The sequence below is a fragment of the Neopelma chrysocephalum genome, unplaced genomic scaffold, assembly GCF_003984885.1.
Source record: "Neopelma chrysocephalum unplaced genomic scaffold, ASM398488v2 Primary Assembly neopelma1_24, whole genome shotgun sequence".
Classification (NCBI taxonomy): domain Eukaryota; kingdom Metazoa; phylum Chordata; class Aves; order Passeriformes; family Pipridae; genus Neopelma; species Neopelma chrysocephalum.
Genome location: NW_020897693.1, coordinates 8,338,338 through 8,351,526, shown reverse-complemented (window position 1 = coordinate 8,351,526; position 13,189 = coordinate 8,338,338). Strand labels below are relative to the sequence as shown.

The window sequence follows — 13,189 nt, the reverse complement described above, 5'->3', positions numbered from 1 at the left end:
AGCTTTTTATAAAGAGCTGATAAAGCCACTGAGAGCCTTGGGAATGCAGTGGTGGTACTTTATGGGCTGTACAGCAAGTAGCACAGCGTGAAAAATGAGTACTCAACATGAGAAATGAGTATGCAACACCTGAAATTATGCATAGTACTGGGAAACAGTATATGTTATCTTGTCACTGTGCTATGGTGGTGGCTTGTTTCTTCCTGTACCTTAAGGTCAAAGTTTTCAAATGTACCCAGCTGAGCTGCTTAAAATAACACCAACAAGAAAAATGGACAAAGCTCAAAATCCTTTTCCACCTCCAACTTTTGGAGAGGACTTTGTTGGTATGGCCAGTTTAAACCCAGTAGGCTTTAGCCTGTAACCGGGAGCTTCCTGATATAGGAGATGGTGAGGCTGTGCCCCTGCTCTCCCCACCAGGTCCACATTTGTCCCTGAGCAACATGTACTCCAACAGAAGCTGAAGGAAGGTCCCAGAAACAGGACTATATTAGCTCCAAATGAAATTGTTTGCTAATACAATTTTCAGAGGATAGGAAAAGGTCTATTTTTTGTTTTCCTTATTCCTTCACTCCCCAATATAGGAGGAAAAAAGGCAGAAAACAAGAAAAGAAAAGCAACAGAGGGGAAAAAAAAAAAAACAAACCACGAAAAAAGAGCTATCCCAAGTTCCCTGGAAGCAGTTTCAATGCCAACGTTGTGGCAGTGATTGCAGCTGGGGTTTCCTGCTCTCCAGTGCACAAAAGTTGGTTTGAGAGTCATTTTTCCTCATAGCTGATGGGGCTGCTGCTGCTGAAGGCCTTATTGCTTTGCAGCTGGTTCCTTTCTCTCCCTCACACAGACTCTCCAAGCAGCACCTCTGAGAGTTTTTCTGGAAACAGCTGCCTAAGTGCACGAGAGGCTCCTTGTTTCACATAGTCTTCTGTCTCCAACCTCTACTTTTTTTTTTTGCGGTGGTGGGGGTGGGTGTATTTTTGTTTCAATATTTATAGCTGGAAAGGATGGAGGTGTAGAAAAAAAAATGTGGTGTGCTGTGATGTAGCAAGTGAGCAGCTTCAGGATCCTGCTGTTATCCTTTGGATTGATGAGCAGGAGCCACATAGAATCACAGCTATTGCTGTAACCAGATGGGTCGTGCTGATAATTTGGGATAGCGGTTACATGCATAAATAGCCTCGTGAAACTCAGGCTTTGTTGGTAAGTCTGGATGAGTGAATGTGGCTTAGAGACAAAGGGGTTATGAATCCATGGCAAGCCCACAATCGAGGACATACTCAGCATAAGTAATTAGGGAACAGGGCCAACTTCCATTCATTCCTGGTCCCCACTGCCATGGAGCGCTGTGGGTTGTTACTGAGGGGCAAGGAAGGTTTTGATGAACGTGACAGAGCCCTGGACTAACTCATTCATGAGGGCAACAGAATGATTTTGGAAAAAGTTGACTCATTTTCAACGTATGTGTTTAGGAAATGCGTGCTTAGCTAACAGCGCATTCCTGCCTATGGGATGCATGGCAGGGAAGACTCTATCAGATGGAGTGTGAAAATATTTGACTCAGAAGCTGCTCCCTGAAATACTCTGCTCGAGGAAAGTGCCCAGGCAGAAAGAGGGCAGGTTTCCACAGATGAGGCTGCAGGCGGGTGCCAGGTTCATATTTAGCATGGTAAGGTGCCGACCTTGGCTGGAGCTGCTCGCTGCTGCCTTTTCCAGGCATCCTCTTACGCTTTGGTTGTGTGACTTACTCCTCTGCCCCTAGAGAGGCAAATGAGCTTGCTGCAAGCATAACATGGGGGAGAGCAATTTATATTTCTGGGGACGAGCAAGTGGACCAAAGTGGGCCTCAGCCAAAAGCTTGGAAAATTTCATTGTGCTTCTACTGCATAACTTTGGGGGTGAGTTAACTAAAATTTCTAAGTCATAGTGTGAGCCTTACTTGAACTGTGGACACATGTGACCCAAATCTCTTTGGTCGGCAGCCCTGAAGCCCCCCAGATGCTCTTGTGACCCAGTAACTGAGGGAAAGCATTAGAACCAAGTGGTTCTAATGAACTTGATGCAATCACTTGCAATACTAAAGTGACAAGCTTAGGCAAAAAGTGTGTGGTGATCAGAGCTTAAGATAAAACTAGAGGGTGAAAAGAATGAGGAAATGCTTCTCTGCCCCCGTGGCTGCCACTTGTGTGTAGGCAACTTTGCTGTGAGCTGCCCCTGATGGGTAAGAAAAAGAGAAGAAAAAGAGGAAAACGAAGAAAAACAAATAAGAACACACATTAAAAAAGGGGAAAAAAAAAATAAAAATGGAGGGAAGAGGTGAGAAAAAATGGAGGAAGATAAAGGAAAGAAAGAAAAAAAGCAAAAGGGAGGAACAGAAAAGAGAAAAGGAAACTGGGCAAGAGGAAGAATAGGAGAAAAGGGGAAGAGAAAAAAGGAAATACAGGGAAAAAAGTAAAAAGAAGTAAAAAGGGGTGAAGAGAAAAGAAAAAGGAAATAAGGAAAAAGGGAAAAATGGGGGAAGAGAAAAACAAAAAGGCAAAAAGGGAGAAGAGAAAAAAGGAAATAAAGAAAAAAGGGGGGGGAAGAAAAATATAAAAGAAAAAAAGGAAAAAAAAGGAAGAGAAAATTCCAAAGAGGAAAGAAAGGAAAAAGAAAAAGGGGGGAAAAAATAAAAAAAGGGGGAAAAAAGGGAAAAAAAGGAAAGGAAAAAAGGGGGGAAAAAAGGAAAAATGAGGTAAGGGGAAAAAAGAAAAGGGGAGTAGAAGAAAGGGGAAAAAAAGAGGAAAAAAAAAAGGAGGAAAGCAGCAGCCAACCCTGGGTGTCGGGAAGGGGCGGGGGGGGCGTGTACCGACCCCCCGTTCATGGAGCGGGGGGCGTGTCCAGGGGGCGTGTCCAGGGGCGTGTCCGGGGCGGGGCTCGGGGGGCGCGGGGCGGGGCAGGTTATCTCCGCCCGCGCCGCCGCCCCAGCCCAGCACAGCAGCAGAGATTTGGGAGATCTGTCGCCATGGGGGTGGAAGGCTGCACCAAGTGTATCAAATACCTCCTCTTCGTCTTCAACTTCATCTTCTGGGTGAGCACCGGGGCGGCGGGGAGGGGGAGAGGGGGGGGGGCTGAGCCCCCCCAGCCTCTAAATAACGGGGCTGCACTATGGCTCATCTGCCCGCGCCTGGGTTTAACCTCTTTCTTGCCCCCCAGCACTGAGAATTGCTGCCTGGGATGTGCCTTAGGAGCTGCTTGGTTTTAGTTGTGTTTTTTTTTTTGGGGGGGGGAGGAAGGGCTGCTTATCCTTTGCTTTTTTTTAACGCATGCATATGTATATATATATTTATTGTACGTGTATATCTATTTATGTATTTTTTTATATAGATACAGAAAGAGGGAGGTAGAATCGTAGGCTGGTTTGAGGTTGGAAAAGCCCTTTAAGATGCTCGCGTCCAGCCGTTACAGATGTTTATACGCGCCCTTTCGGAGCGGAAGGAGGGGGGGGAGAGCCGAGGGGGAGAGGGTGGGCGGGGGGGCTGCCGCTCCCGCAGCCCCTGTTGCTGTGGGTCTGCGCCGGGGAAAGCGGCGCTCCCCAGCCATGGAGGGAGGGAGAGATGCAGGGATGCATCCGCTGCCAGGCGGAGGGATGGGAGGCGCCGGCCTTGCCGCCCGCCGCAGAGGAGGGGGTGTTCAAAAAACACGGGCGATCGGGGCTGGCTTTGCGCCCCCCGCCCCGGAGCTGGCGGGAGTGCCGAGACCCGGCCTCGCCGCTCGAGCCGGGGACCGCTGCCCCCGCAGCCTGGGAAGTTATTTTAGGATGAAAATTCTATCCAAGCTGGAGAGGCTGCCTTTCCTGAGAAAGTTTCTCCTGAAATAATCCATCCAGACATGCAGCTAATTTAGCAAAAAGCGGCGTTTCCCAGCGAACCAGGTTTGTCCCGGTTACAAACAGCCTCCGGCAGCGCGGGGCTGGCTGGCAAGAGACTCTCTCTCCCTGCTCCTGCGCCCCGGGGCAACGAGATGTGCCCGAGCAGGCTGCTGGTTTCAGTTTTTAACAGGCTGTTTTCCATTCCCCAAAATGCTTTTTTTTCTCCAAAGTGATCCCAGCCCCACCCTGCCAGGCAAGGCACCGATTGCTGGGCACTGGCTGCATGGCCAGGATGTGGCCCTTGTCCAATACCCTTTTTTGACACCCCACTCTGTAGTCAAGGATTAGTTGGGGGTTTTTCTTAATGTTTTCTCACAGCAGAAAATGCAGCAAGGAGGGCTGGAGAGGTGGGAAGGGGAGGGATGCCTTCCAGAGAGAGCAAACCCTGCCTTGGCACCTGGAGCTGTGCTGCCAGGCTAGAGCCCCTGCCTGCTGACTCCTCCGTGGGGCTGCATGGGGAAGCTCTTGGGGGGGGAGGTTCCCACCTCTGGGAGGTGTAAGGCTTAACCATGTCAAAACTGGCCTTGTTTCAGGCCTCTTTGCCTTGTTTCCGGGGTATAAGGCTGACCAAGGGCAAGATGACGAGCTCTGATGACAGTGTTAATTGATACCTGACGTGTTTGCAGCTGCATGAATGTGGGACAGTTCTGGGTTGGGGTTTTTTTTAACCTTTTCCTCCACCCTTAAAATGGCAGGATGGAGGCGGGTCGAGTTGTCTGTGAAGTGTTCCGAGTTGTTCCTTCCGAGTTATCATGTTTATCCCAGGGCTTTTTCTTCCCTTCTGGTTCTGATTTCCTGCCATTCTTGTTGAAGAAGCTGCTGGCTGTGCATGTGGGGGAGGAGGGGTCCCCTGGGTGGGAGGAAGGATGCTGGGGGGTCTGCACAGCCACCGCTCCTCAACAAGCTCACCTGCTCACCTCAATCTTTTGCAAAACAGATTATCTTTTATAAATGGGCATTTTGCTTCCAAGAGGAATAGCCAGTACCATTTCCCTGTTAGGACTTCTGGTGCCTTGCCCTACCCCTTGGACGGTGCTCTGTGGAAGTGCTGGGGGGAGATGATTCAGCTTCTCCCAGGGAGAGGTGCCTGTGGACTGGGACCCACTAGCTCCCCAAAACACATCTCAGTGCTGGACTTGCCAGTGGCCAGTCCCCTTGGACCATCTCCTGTACGGATTGGTAGGCTGGACTTCATTAGAATTAACAATGCTTTCTGTGGGGCTGGCCAGCTGAAGGGTGGTTGAATACCAGATCTTAGAGTTTTCATGCCCTTCTGTATTGTTTTTTAAACTAGTAGTCAAAGGGAATATTATGTTTACCATGCAGCAAAGGCAGTTAACAGCCAGCCTTGCATCCCCATCTGGGGAGGGATGCCTTGGTTTGCCAGCAAAGTGTGATGGTCCTTTTCACAGGGTGGCATTTAAAGACAGAATGTGGTGCTGAGCACCCTTGCTGCAGGCTGGCTATGTCAGGGCACTGCCTTTGACCCCGGGGAGGTGTGAAATGGAGCACCTGCAGCCCTGTGGTCCTGCCAGCTAGTTAGCATGCAACAGCTGGCAGGCTCCTCCTGCTTATTTGCTTGTCATTTGCCTTGTGCCCAGCTGACCAGCCCTTTTTATGAAAACAAGTGAGAGGCAGAGCCCAAAGTTCGGCAGGCACCATGCTGTGCTGCACAGGAGCTTGCTCCAGCACCCGAGAGGAAGAAAGGAAGCAATTCTCAACCTTAACGGTGTTAGTAAGAAAGATACTTGGATAACTTTTTTTACATAGCCCTGATGTCCTGCTGGCGTGTAAATAAACTGACACCCCCCTGGCTTCCTCCCTCTTCCTTCACCTGGCAGTGCAGGGGGAATTTCACAAAGCTGCTATGTTGAACACCAGTGAGAAAAGGTGGCCCTGCTGCCAGCTCCTTGCCCTCTGTTCCTGGGATGTTTGTTTTCTTTGATTTTTTGGGATTGTTTTTCCTTTGTGCATGCATTTTTGAGAAGAAGACGCCAAGGTTACATGCTTGGTCCAAGATGGCTCTCAAAGGAGCAGTGACTGCTGCATGGACCACATGTACAAAGAGGTGCCTGTCCCAGGAAAGAAAGGGTCTCCACATGTTTCACAGTGACATCCGCCTGCGAAAGTGGTGGAGGAGGCCATAGTCAGCATCTGGGGACTTCACCTGGTTAGCAAAACACAGAGCTGGAGAGACAAAAGCTTTTTTGTGCTGCAAACTTTTCCTGAAACCTTCAGGTGGCTGGCAGCAAGGGAATGCTCTGCCCTCTGCTCCTCTGAGAAGGAGCAGTGGCTGTATCTGTTACTGGACAATGCACAGCCCTGAGTGGGACTGGGCTGGGCATGTGGCAGGTGAAACTGCTTCTCCATCCCATTCTTAGTAGATAACTGGAGTTTGACTGCTCTCCTGAATTATCCAAATCCGATAGCAGAGCTCAGTGCATGGGGCTGAACTGACCACTGCTGCAAAGAGTCCCTGGGGAGGCCGAAGGAAGCCAGTGAGCTATTTTAAAATGTAATTAAACATAACCAAGGAGAAATCGACTTGCTTGGAGAAGGATCGCCCAGCTTATTAGCTAATACAGCCCATGGCAGTCTTCCAGGTCTAGACCACCGCTGGCTGCCCTACCAGAGAGGTGTCTAATTAAAAGGAAGAGCTTGCTCCTAATGCCATTTTCTAGGCACTGTGTAACTTTTTTCTCTTGTGTGTGTTGAGAGGATTCAGTACAGTCTGGGTGCAAAGGGGAGGAATGGCAAGAGCAGAGGGAAGGTGGAAGTGAAAATCTGTTTTGACAGTGTTGATCCAAAAGAGAAGGGGTAGAGGAATTGAATATTTTCTTATGCAACACTGGAAAATCTGAGAACTGTACCTTGGAGCTTGCAAAACGTGCACAAAGATACCTGGTGTTGGTGATGAGAGGTTACATTATGAGGAGGTGGCAGCTATCTGTGTTGGTGGTCCCATGGTGACAGTTCTGCTGAGAGGCTCATGACCCTCCCAGCGTGATGAGGAAGGTGGCCGCGTACCACTGCTCACAGGTTTAAATGAAGACTAGAGGATCTCGTGGTTCATGCAGCATGCAGCTCTGAAACACGAGTTTGAAATAACTCTGGACTAACAAAGTAGTTTACATCTTGTTCTGGGTACAGACTTGTGCTGAGCTCTGCTGCAGTGCTGTTGGTGGTAGCGCCTGGCTGGTTTGGTTATTGGTCTCACTTGGGAATTGCAGAGAGCCTTGTGAGCAGCAAAAATTTGATGCTGACCCAGCATCTTCTTCCACCATTTGGGTTTGCTATCCTGGGACGATGTACAGGCAAGCATGTTTCCACATGAGTTTGACCCTTCAGCTATATAATACCTGTGTTTGAAGGGCAAGGGAGAGATTTCCTTAGCAGGCTCAGTACCTGGACTCAGGTTTTCCTGCTGATGGGTCTCTGGGATGTGTTTCTGGGCTCTCTGTCCAGTGAACACAGTCCTAACATCATCTATAAAACCTCTTCCGAAGTCTCTGCATACAGAAGGTTTTGGAAGAGATGGGTGCCCTGCCCATACCCAGTTTTAGTTAAATGGGCTGAACTGCAGCCGTAAGGAGGGAGCGCTAGTGGCTGGAGGGGAGATTGCTCAGTTTTCCTGAGGTAATTCTTCTATCAGCCACAGTAATGCTTATCTCCTGCAAGAGCATTAACGTACGATGCCTTGAGAAACACTTTGATCCTGCACTGTGCAAGTGCCTTTCACTGTACGATTAAGAAGGGAAAGCAGTTGTATTACCATTGTAGTTAAATGCTTATGTATTGGGCCAATTTTTAAAGTAATATCTGAAATTGTTTTCCTCTCTGCTGAGGGCGTTTAAACCCTGTGAAGCGCTACTTCTTTCTGCAGTAAGGATCAGGCTGTGCCAGGCGGGCAGCCTGCGGGCTCAGCGCTCTCCATCTTAGGGCCCTGCTTCTGGATTTTGGTGCTGGATTCCCACTATCATTCATCAAGCTTTATTTGGCCTCTGGCATGCTGCTCCTCCGGGAGTGTTCCTCTGGAGCTTGTTTTGAAAAGCTCTGCACTGTTGTGGGGCTGGTAACTATAGGCACCAGCGGAGAATTTCACTCCAGCCGGCAGCTCTATTAATAGCCGCTGCTGAAAGGTGTGCTGCTCGGAGCAGAGCATGGGCTGCAGGCTGCCTTCCTTCTCCTGCCTGCAGAGCACAGGGCTCTTCCCAAATGCCCTTTTGGCAATTTCTGGGCAGGCCTTGCCTGCAAGCTTTCAGCCAGACATTTGGAGGCCGTTGCACTGGGGAAGGCAGCACAGAGACCTCGCTTTTCAGAGTGCTATCTGCCGCTGCTGCTTGCGAGCGCCTGGGCCAAGCTCGGCAGATAAGCTTCTAGATTGTGTGGCTGTCAAACTGAAACTGCCTGTCTGATTTAAGTCACTTCCCCTGTTTACGCCCTCCCAATGGACTTCAGGGCACCCCAACAAGCAGCACAGGGGTGATCTCTAGTGCTTCTCACCTTAAAATTTCAAATGCCTTTTTTGGCGTGAAGATGTGCCATCATAACGTGGAGACTCTCACAGCAGCAAGGTGAAGTTTCTAGGTTCATGGGCCACCATTCAGCCACCAGCCCCTTGCTGCACCCCAAGCCCTTTCAGCACTTATGTGAGGCTCAGCTATTTGCAATAGAAAAGAAATTAATCTTCTGCTTTCCAGGAGGTGAGGTGCAGGATGTGGGCAGGCTTGGTGCTCCCCGCACACATTCCGTGGGTTCCTCTCTTGCCCACCTCGGTCTTCAAGCTGGTAGAGCAGAACCTGTAAGGTCCTAGCACAGACCTTGCAAGGGCGTGTACTGCCCTTCCAAAGGTAATTTCCATCAAGTTATGAGTCTCTATCCCCTCGCTTTTTCCCCACTCACGCTGGGTGCAGCAACAAGATGATGTTTCATTATTTACACTGCACATATTGGAAAGTATGATACCTGCTGCTCCAGCTAGAGAACCCCAAATGACATGGGAGCAAAGCATTCAACCTCAAATTAGCAGTTGGTTCCTAGTCCTACAAGGGCCTTCTTGCATGGAAACATGCTTCAGCCTTGGCAAGCCAACTCGTCTTTCTGTGTCCTGGTTCTGCATACCTGAAGGATGGAGGATTCAGTGTTACTCCATCTCGTTTGCTTTGCAAGTTGTGATGGAGAGGAGCCGTGGGGAGCCCTAGCTGGGCTTCTCGAGTGGGTCTGGGTACTGCCCCCATTAAGGGCTCTGCTTCCGGGTGGTGTAAGGGAAGCTGCAAACCTGTGCAGCCTGAAAACCTGTTAAAAATATCCATCATTAACCATAAACCAGCTAAAATTCATTAAGCTTTCTTGGCAGCATCCTGCTTCTTGATAGTAGTTGTGGTATTTCACAGGCATTGCAGCATAGGCTCTGCCAGCAGCATTTTTGTAGGAAGATGAGAGCCTCTCCCAGCCCTTAGGCTCACCAGGTTGGGAAGCATGGCCTGGTGGCAGGACTGGCTGCTAAAAATACAGCACTGTGAAACTGCTGGCACCTCCACTTCCCTCATTCACTGACTTGAGCCACAGAATGTCTGCTTTGCTTTGGCATGACTGGCAAGCCAGGACTTCTTCCTCTTCCTCCACCCTGCCAGGAAACCTATTATTTCAGAGAAGGGTGGAGGGAAGGGAGCAGGAGGAAAAGGGCTGGAGGCAGCAGAACGGACCAGGGAGGTGATGAACATCCTGGCATATGTGAGTTCTGGGAAGCAACAGGCAAAGGTGGGGGCAGCTCAGAAATGGGGTACACCACATGAAAAGGAAGAATGGGGCCATTCCTTGCACCCTTAATTCATAAGAATTTCTTGTGAAGGGGAGGAGTGACTAAGCTGTGAAAAATGGGTTTGTTCCTTTGCCCCACAGCTGGACCTGGGAAATTTTAAGGTGGACAGCATGTCAGTTGGTGAGGCTCAGTCCAGGAGGGAGCCTCATTACATGCACTGTGGATGGAGCGGCAAACCAGGACTGCACACATGCCATCATAAGGGTACTCATACAGTGATACCTCATCGTGCGGGGTACCATCCCATCACCTCTCAAGGACAGGCTGCCTTTTCCCCCCCTTAGGCAGCATTCGATGGGGACTTCCCCCCACTGTGTCAAGCAGGAACAGCATTCCTGAAAAAGCAAGCCTTGGGCCGGCAGGATCCAGCTGGAAAAGTCTAGCTGTCTGTGGAAGAAGCAATAAATCTCTGGAAGCTGGAAAATAGCTGTAAAGAGGAAACACTGGAGCCTGCTGCGCCACCTCTGCTGTGCCGGCAGGCTGTCCAGGGTGTGAGGTCCGGGGCCAGCCCTGTCCTGGGGAGCACTGGTGATGTGCCTCTGCAAGTGCTGTGGTGCTGGCAGGGGAAGGGCTGGCTGGGGAAGTCGGCTTGTGGAAAGCAGATCAAAGACCGACATGCTGCTGGCATTGGCTCAAGTTGCAGCTTTTAGATTATTGGTTTCATTAAGGCAGTCCCCAAAAATTTAAATGGAGAGCTGTGCTGAGCACTTGGAGTGTATCGTGACAAGTGATGGCCCGAAGCCTCTGCAATGTTGCTGTCCGACAAGCTGGGCACACAAAGAGCAGTGGCATAATCTGCACAAGATCACAGATATCTACAGCAGAAAAAAACAGGGATAGTATATGTATGAGAATGTGCAGCCTAGAGATGAGCATGACACTCATCAGTGGCTGGAGCTCTTCTGGCTCTCATATGGTCAAACAGCAGCAGTTGTAGGATGGAGGGGGAAGAAAATACCAAGGTTATATCTGGAAAAGGTTGTTTTATTAAAAATGACATTATCTCAAGCAAGGTACAGTGGAAGGCAGGGTTACTGTGGCACGCTAACAAGGTTTTCTCCCTCGTTTTCTTTCCTTTGGGAAGAAAGATGCCTTAATTATGTTCCATGCTTCTTGGTGGTGGAAGGATGTATGGCTTTCATGGAAAAAGTTGTTCATCATAGCCTAAACCCTGTTTTCATTAGTAAGTGAATGTCATTTTCTCTTAAGAAATCCAGCTGTTATTGGATAAAAGCTTCCATTCAGAAGTCCTCTATGCTCTGTTAAAAAAGCAAATGGAGTTGGGTGATGCGGGAGGGACTTGGGGTGTTCCTGGGGTGCATTCAGGATGAAACTGGGAACATCTGGAGTTGGTTCAGCTGGCTGTGTTAGGCAGACCTCACTGCTGAGGTTGGTTTGATGCATTAGAATAGGTTCTGTCTCTTCACCTGACGTTCCCAATGATTAAAAAATATCTCGAGGATAGCTTGCAGCCTGCTTTTGGTTCTGTCAGGCATTTTAGGGCAAATTTGATTGCAAAGGAGCTGCTGGTGTCACCCCAACCTCACCATGGGTGTCAGGGTGTGCTGGGGTGGGTACTGCTGGGTGCAGAGGGCAGCATGCCAGGGCGGAACAATGTGTCCTTGCAGGGGGAAAACCAAAACAAAAAGGGCTGCAGCCTTTTTTCTTTCCATCCCCCAGCCAGCACAGAAACACAGATCTTCCTCAGGATCTCTTCTTCGCTAGCAACCACCAAGAGACCTTTACTTTAAGAGTGGCACTGATTAATTTGGGGACATACTCTTTCTTCTGGGAGGATAAACATGAACTTCGTTACGCCCTCAGACAATGAACGAGCCACACCAGGCTGGATTTGAGTAACTTTCTGCAAAGCTACAACCTGCCTTATTTGGAGCTGGACTTGAGCACAGACTGGCTTTCGTGACTTTTCTCCATTGCCAGTGTTTGGAAAACCTCAGGCTATCCCAAGTGCAGGAGAGATGAAGGACCATGCCAGCGGGGAAGTTGCATTAGTTGCTGTGGGAGAAGTGTTAAAAGCGGATTACTTTGGTGGCAAATTGGGGAAAGGCTTGCAAAAATCTTCCCTCCCTCTCCAGGAGATTGTGGGGATTTTCTCCCTCCAGTAAGTGGAAAAGCCCCAAGGTCAGCTTGCCCTGTGTTTGGCACAAATGGTGTGGTTTTGCCCCAGCTTCAGTGGTACCCCTGTAAAAATCTCGTGACTGGGATTTGTAAAAATGAGCAAGGAGGAAACCACCACCTGACCTCCCAAGGGGCAGAGCCAAGTCAAGCTCCCATCGACAGCCTGACTTACAGATTCGAGTCCTCCTGTGTTCACTGAGGCTCTGCTGTGCTTGCACAACTGGAGTCTACACTTATACTGAAGAAACTTTTTTTTTTCTTTAATGTGACCTTTATGGTGCCTATCATGCCTGTAGCTGACCTGTCTCAGACCCTTTTAGAAAAGCATGTCTCCACTTCTGTACTCTTTGGTAGTTTTCTTCCCTTTTTTAAGATGAATGGCTTCCAAGGATTTAGGACACTCAAACTTAAATTGGCGTTTGAACAGGTGCTTCCAGCCTTTCACAGCAGTGATATTGAATTCTTAAGGGTTTGGGGTTTTTTCAACATGTACTTATTTTTTTCCCCTCTCTCTTGTGCTTTTAAGGAGGAGGGGTGTCTTGGAGAAGTCCTGCTGGAAATGCTCTAGTTTGAGTCCCTTGAGTCCCTGCTAGAGTACCCCCATTCTGCTCCCATCTTCCACTGCCATTCCCAGCCCCTCCCTGAAAGAGAAAACAGTGAGGAGCTCAGTCATAAAACTTCCCATTGTTTGTGCATAAATATCCCAGTGGCAAGCTGATGCTCCATGCGCAGAACATCTCCCATCTTTGAGGTGTGTTTTTATCCTTGCCCTGAGGGTCAGTCTTGCGTGTTGGTGTGCACACGTGTGTATGCAACTGTGCTGCTCTTCTGCTGTTCAACAGCGTGGGCAAGGCATCAGTATCAGCCTGGAGGCCTTCAAAAGCAGTGTGGTTGTGCCTTGGCCTGAAGTGAGGCCTTGCTCCACTTCAGTCCCTGTATTACGACATTAGGGAAAGCCATATGTCCTAGAGGAACACTAGGTCTGTTCAGACTGGAAGACTGCCCCTGGGTGGGAAGTAGTGTGCATGCAAGACTTGGGGACAGAGGGAAAAATGGATGGTTCCCCTACACTGAAATGAAATGGGGTGATAACAGCCCATTGGAAAAAGGGAGTAATTGGGGTTGATCCTAACTTCTGTTGAAAAGCTCTCCTAAAAATGTCAGTGGCACATCTCATGCTGCTTGAGTGAGGCTGCGCCTTCCATTTTAATAGCATAATAAAATAGCTCTTGGGAAAGAAATCAGCTGCAGGAACTGGAAAGGGCTTTGCACATCCCCAGAATGAGGGGTCTTCTCATACAGTAGGGAGGATCATGTGGCTTATG

General features: G+C 49.2%; 1 protein-coding gene across 1 annotated transcript in view; it reads left to right on the top strand.

The window, feature by feature from the left end:
* Positions 1 to 2,933: 2,933 nt before the first annotated feature.
* The window catches only part of CD81 (CD81 molecule), a 33,948-nt gene continuing 23,692 nt past the window's right edge, over positions 2,934 to 13,189 (top strand). The window contains exon 1 of the mRNA XM_027702068.1: positions 2,934 to 3,064. Coding sequence (XP_027557869.1) covers positions 2,999 to 3,064 — 66 coding nt within the window. The 5' untranslated portion in view covers positions 2,934 to 2,998. The remainder of the gene's footprint in view (positions 3,065 to 13,189) is intronic.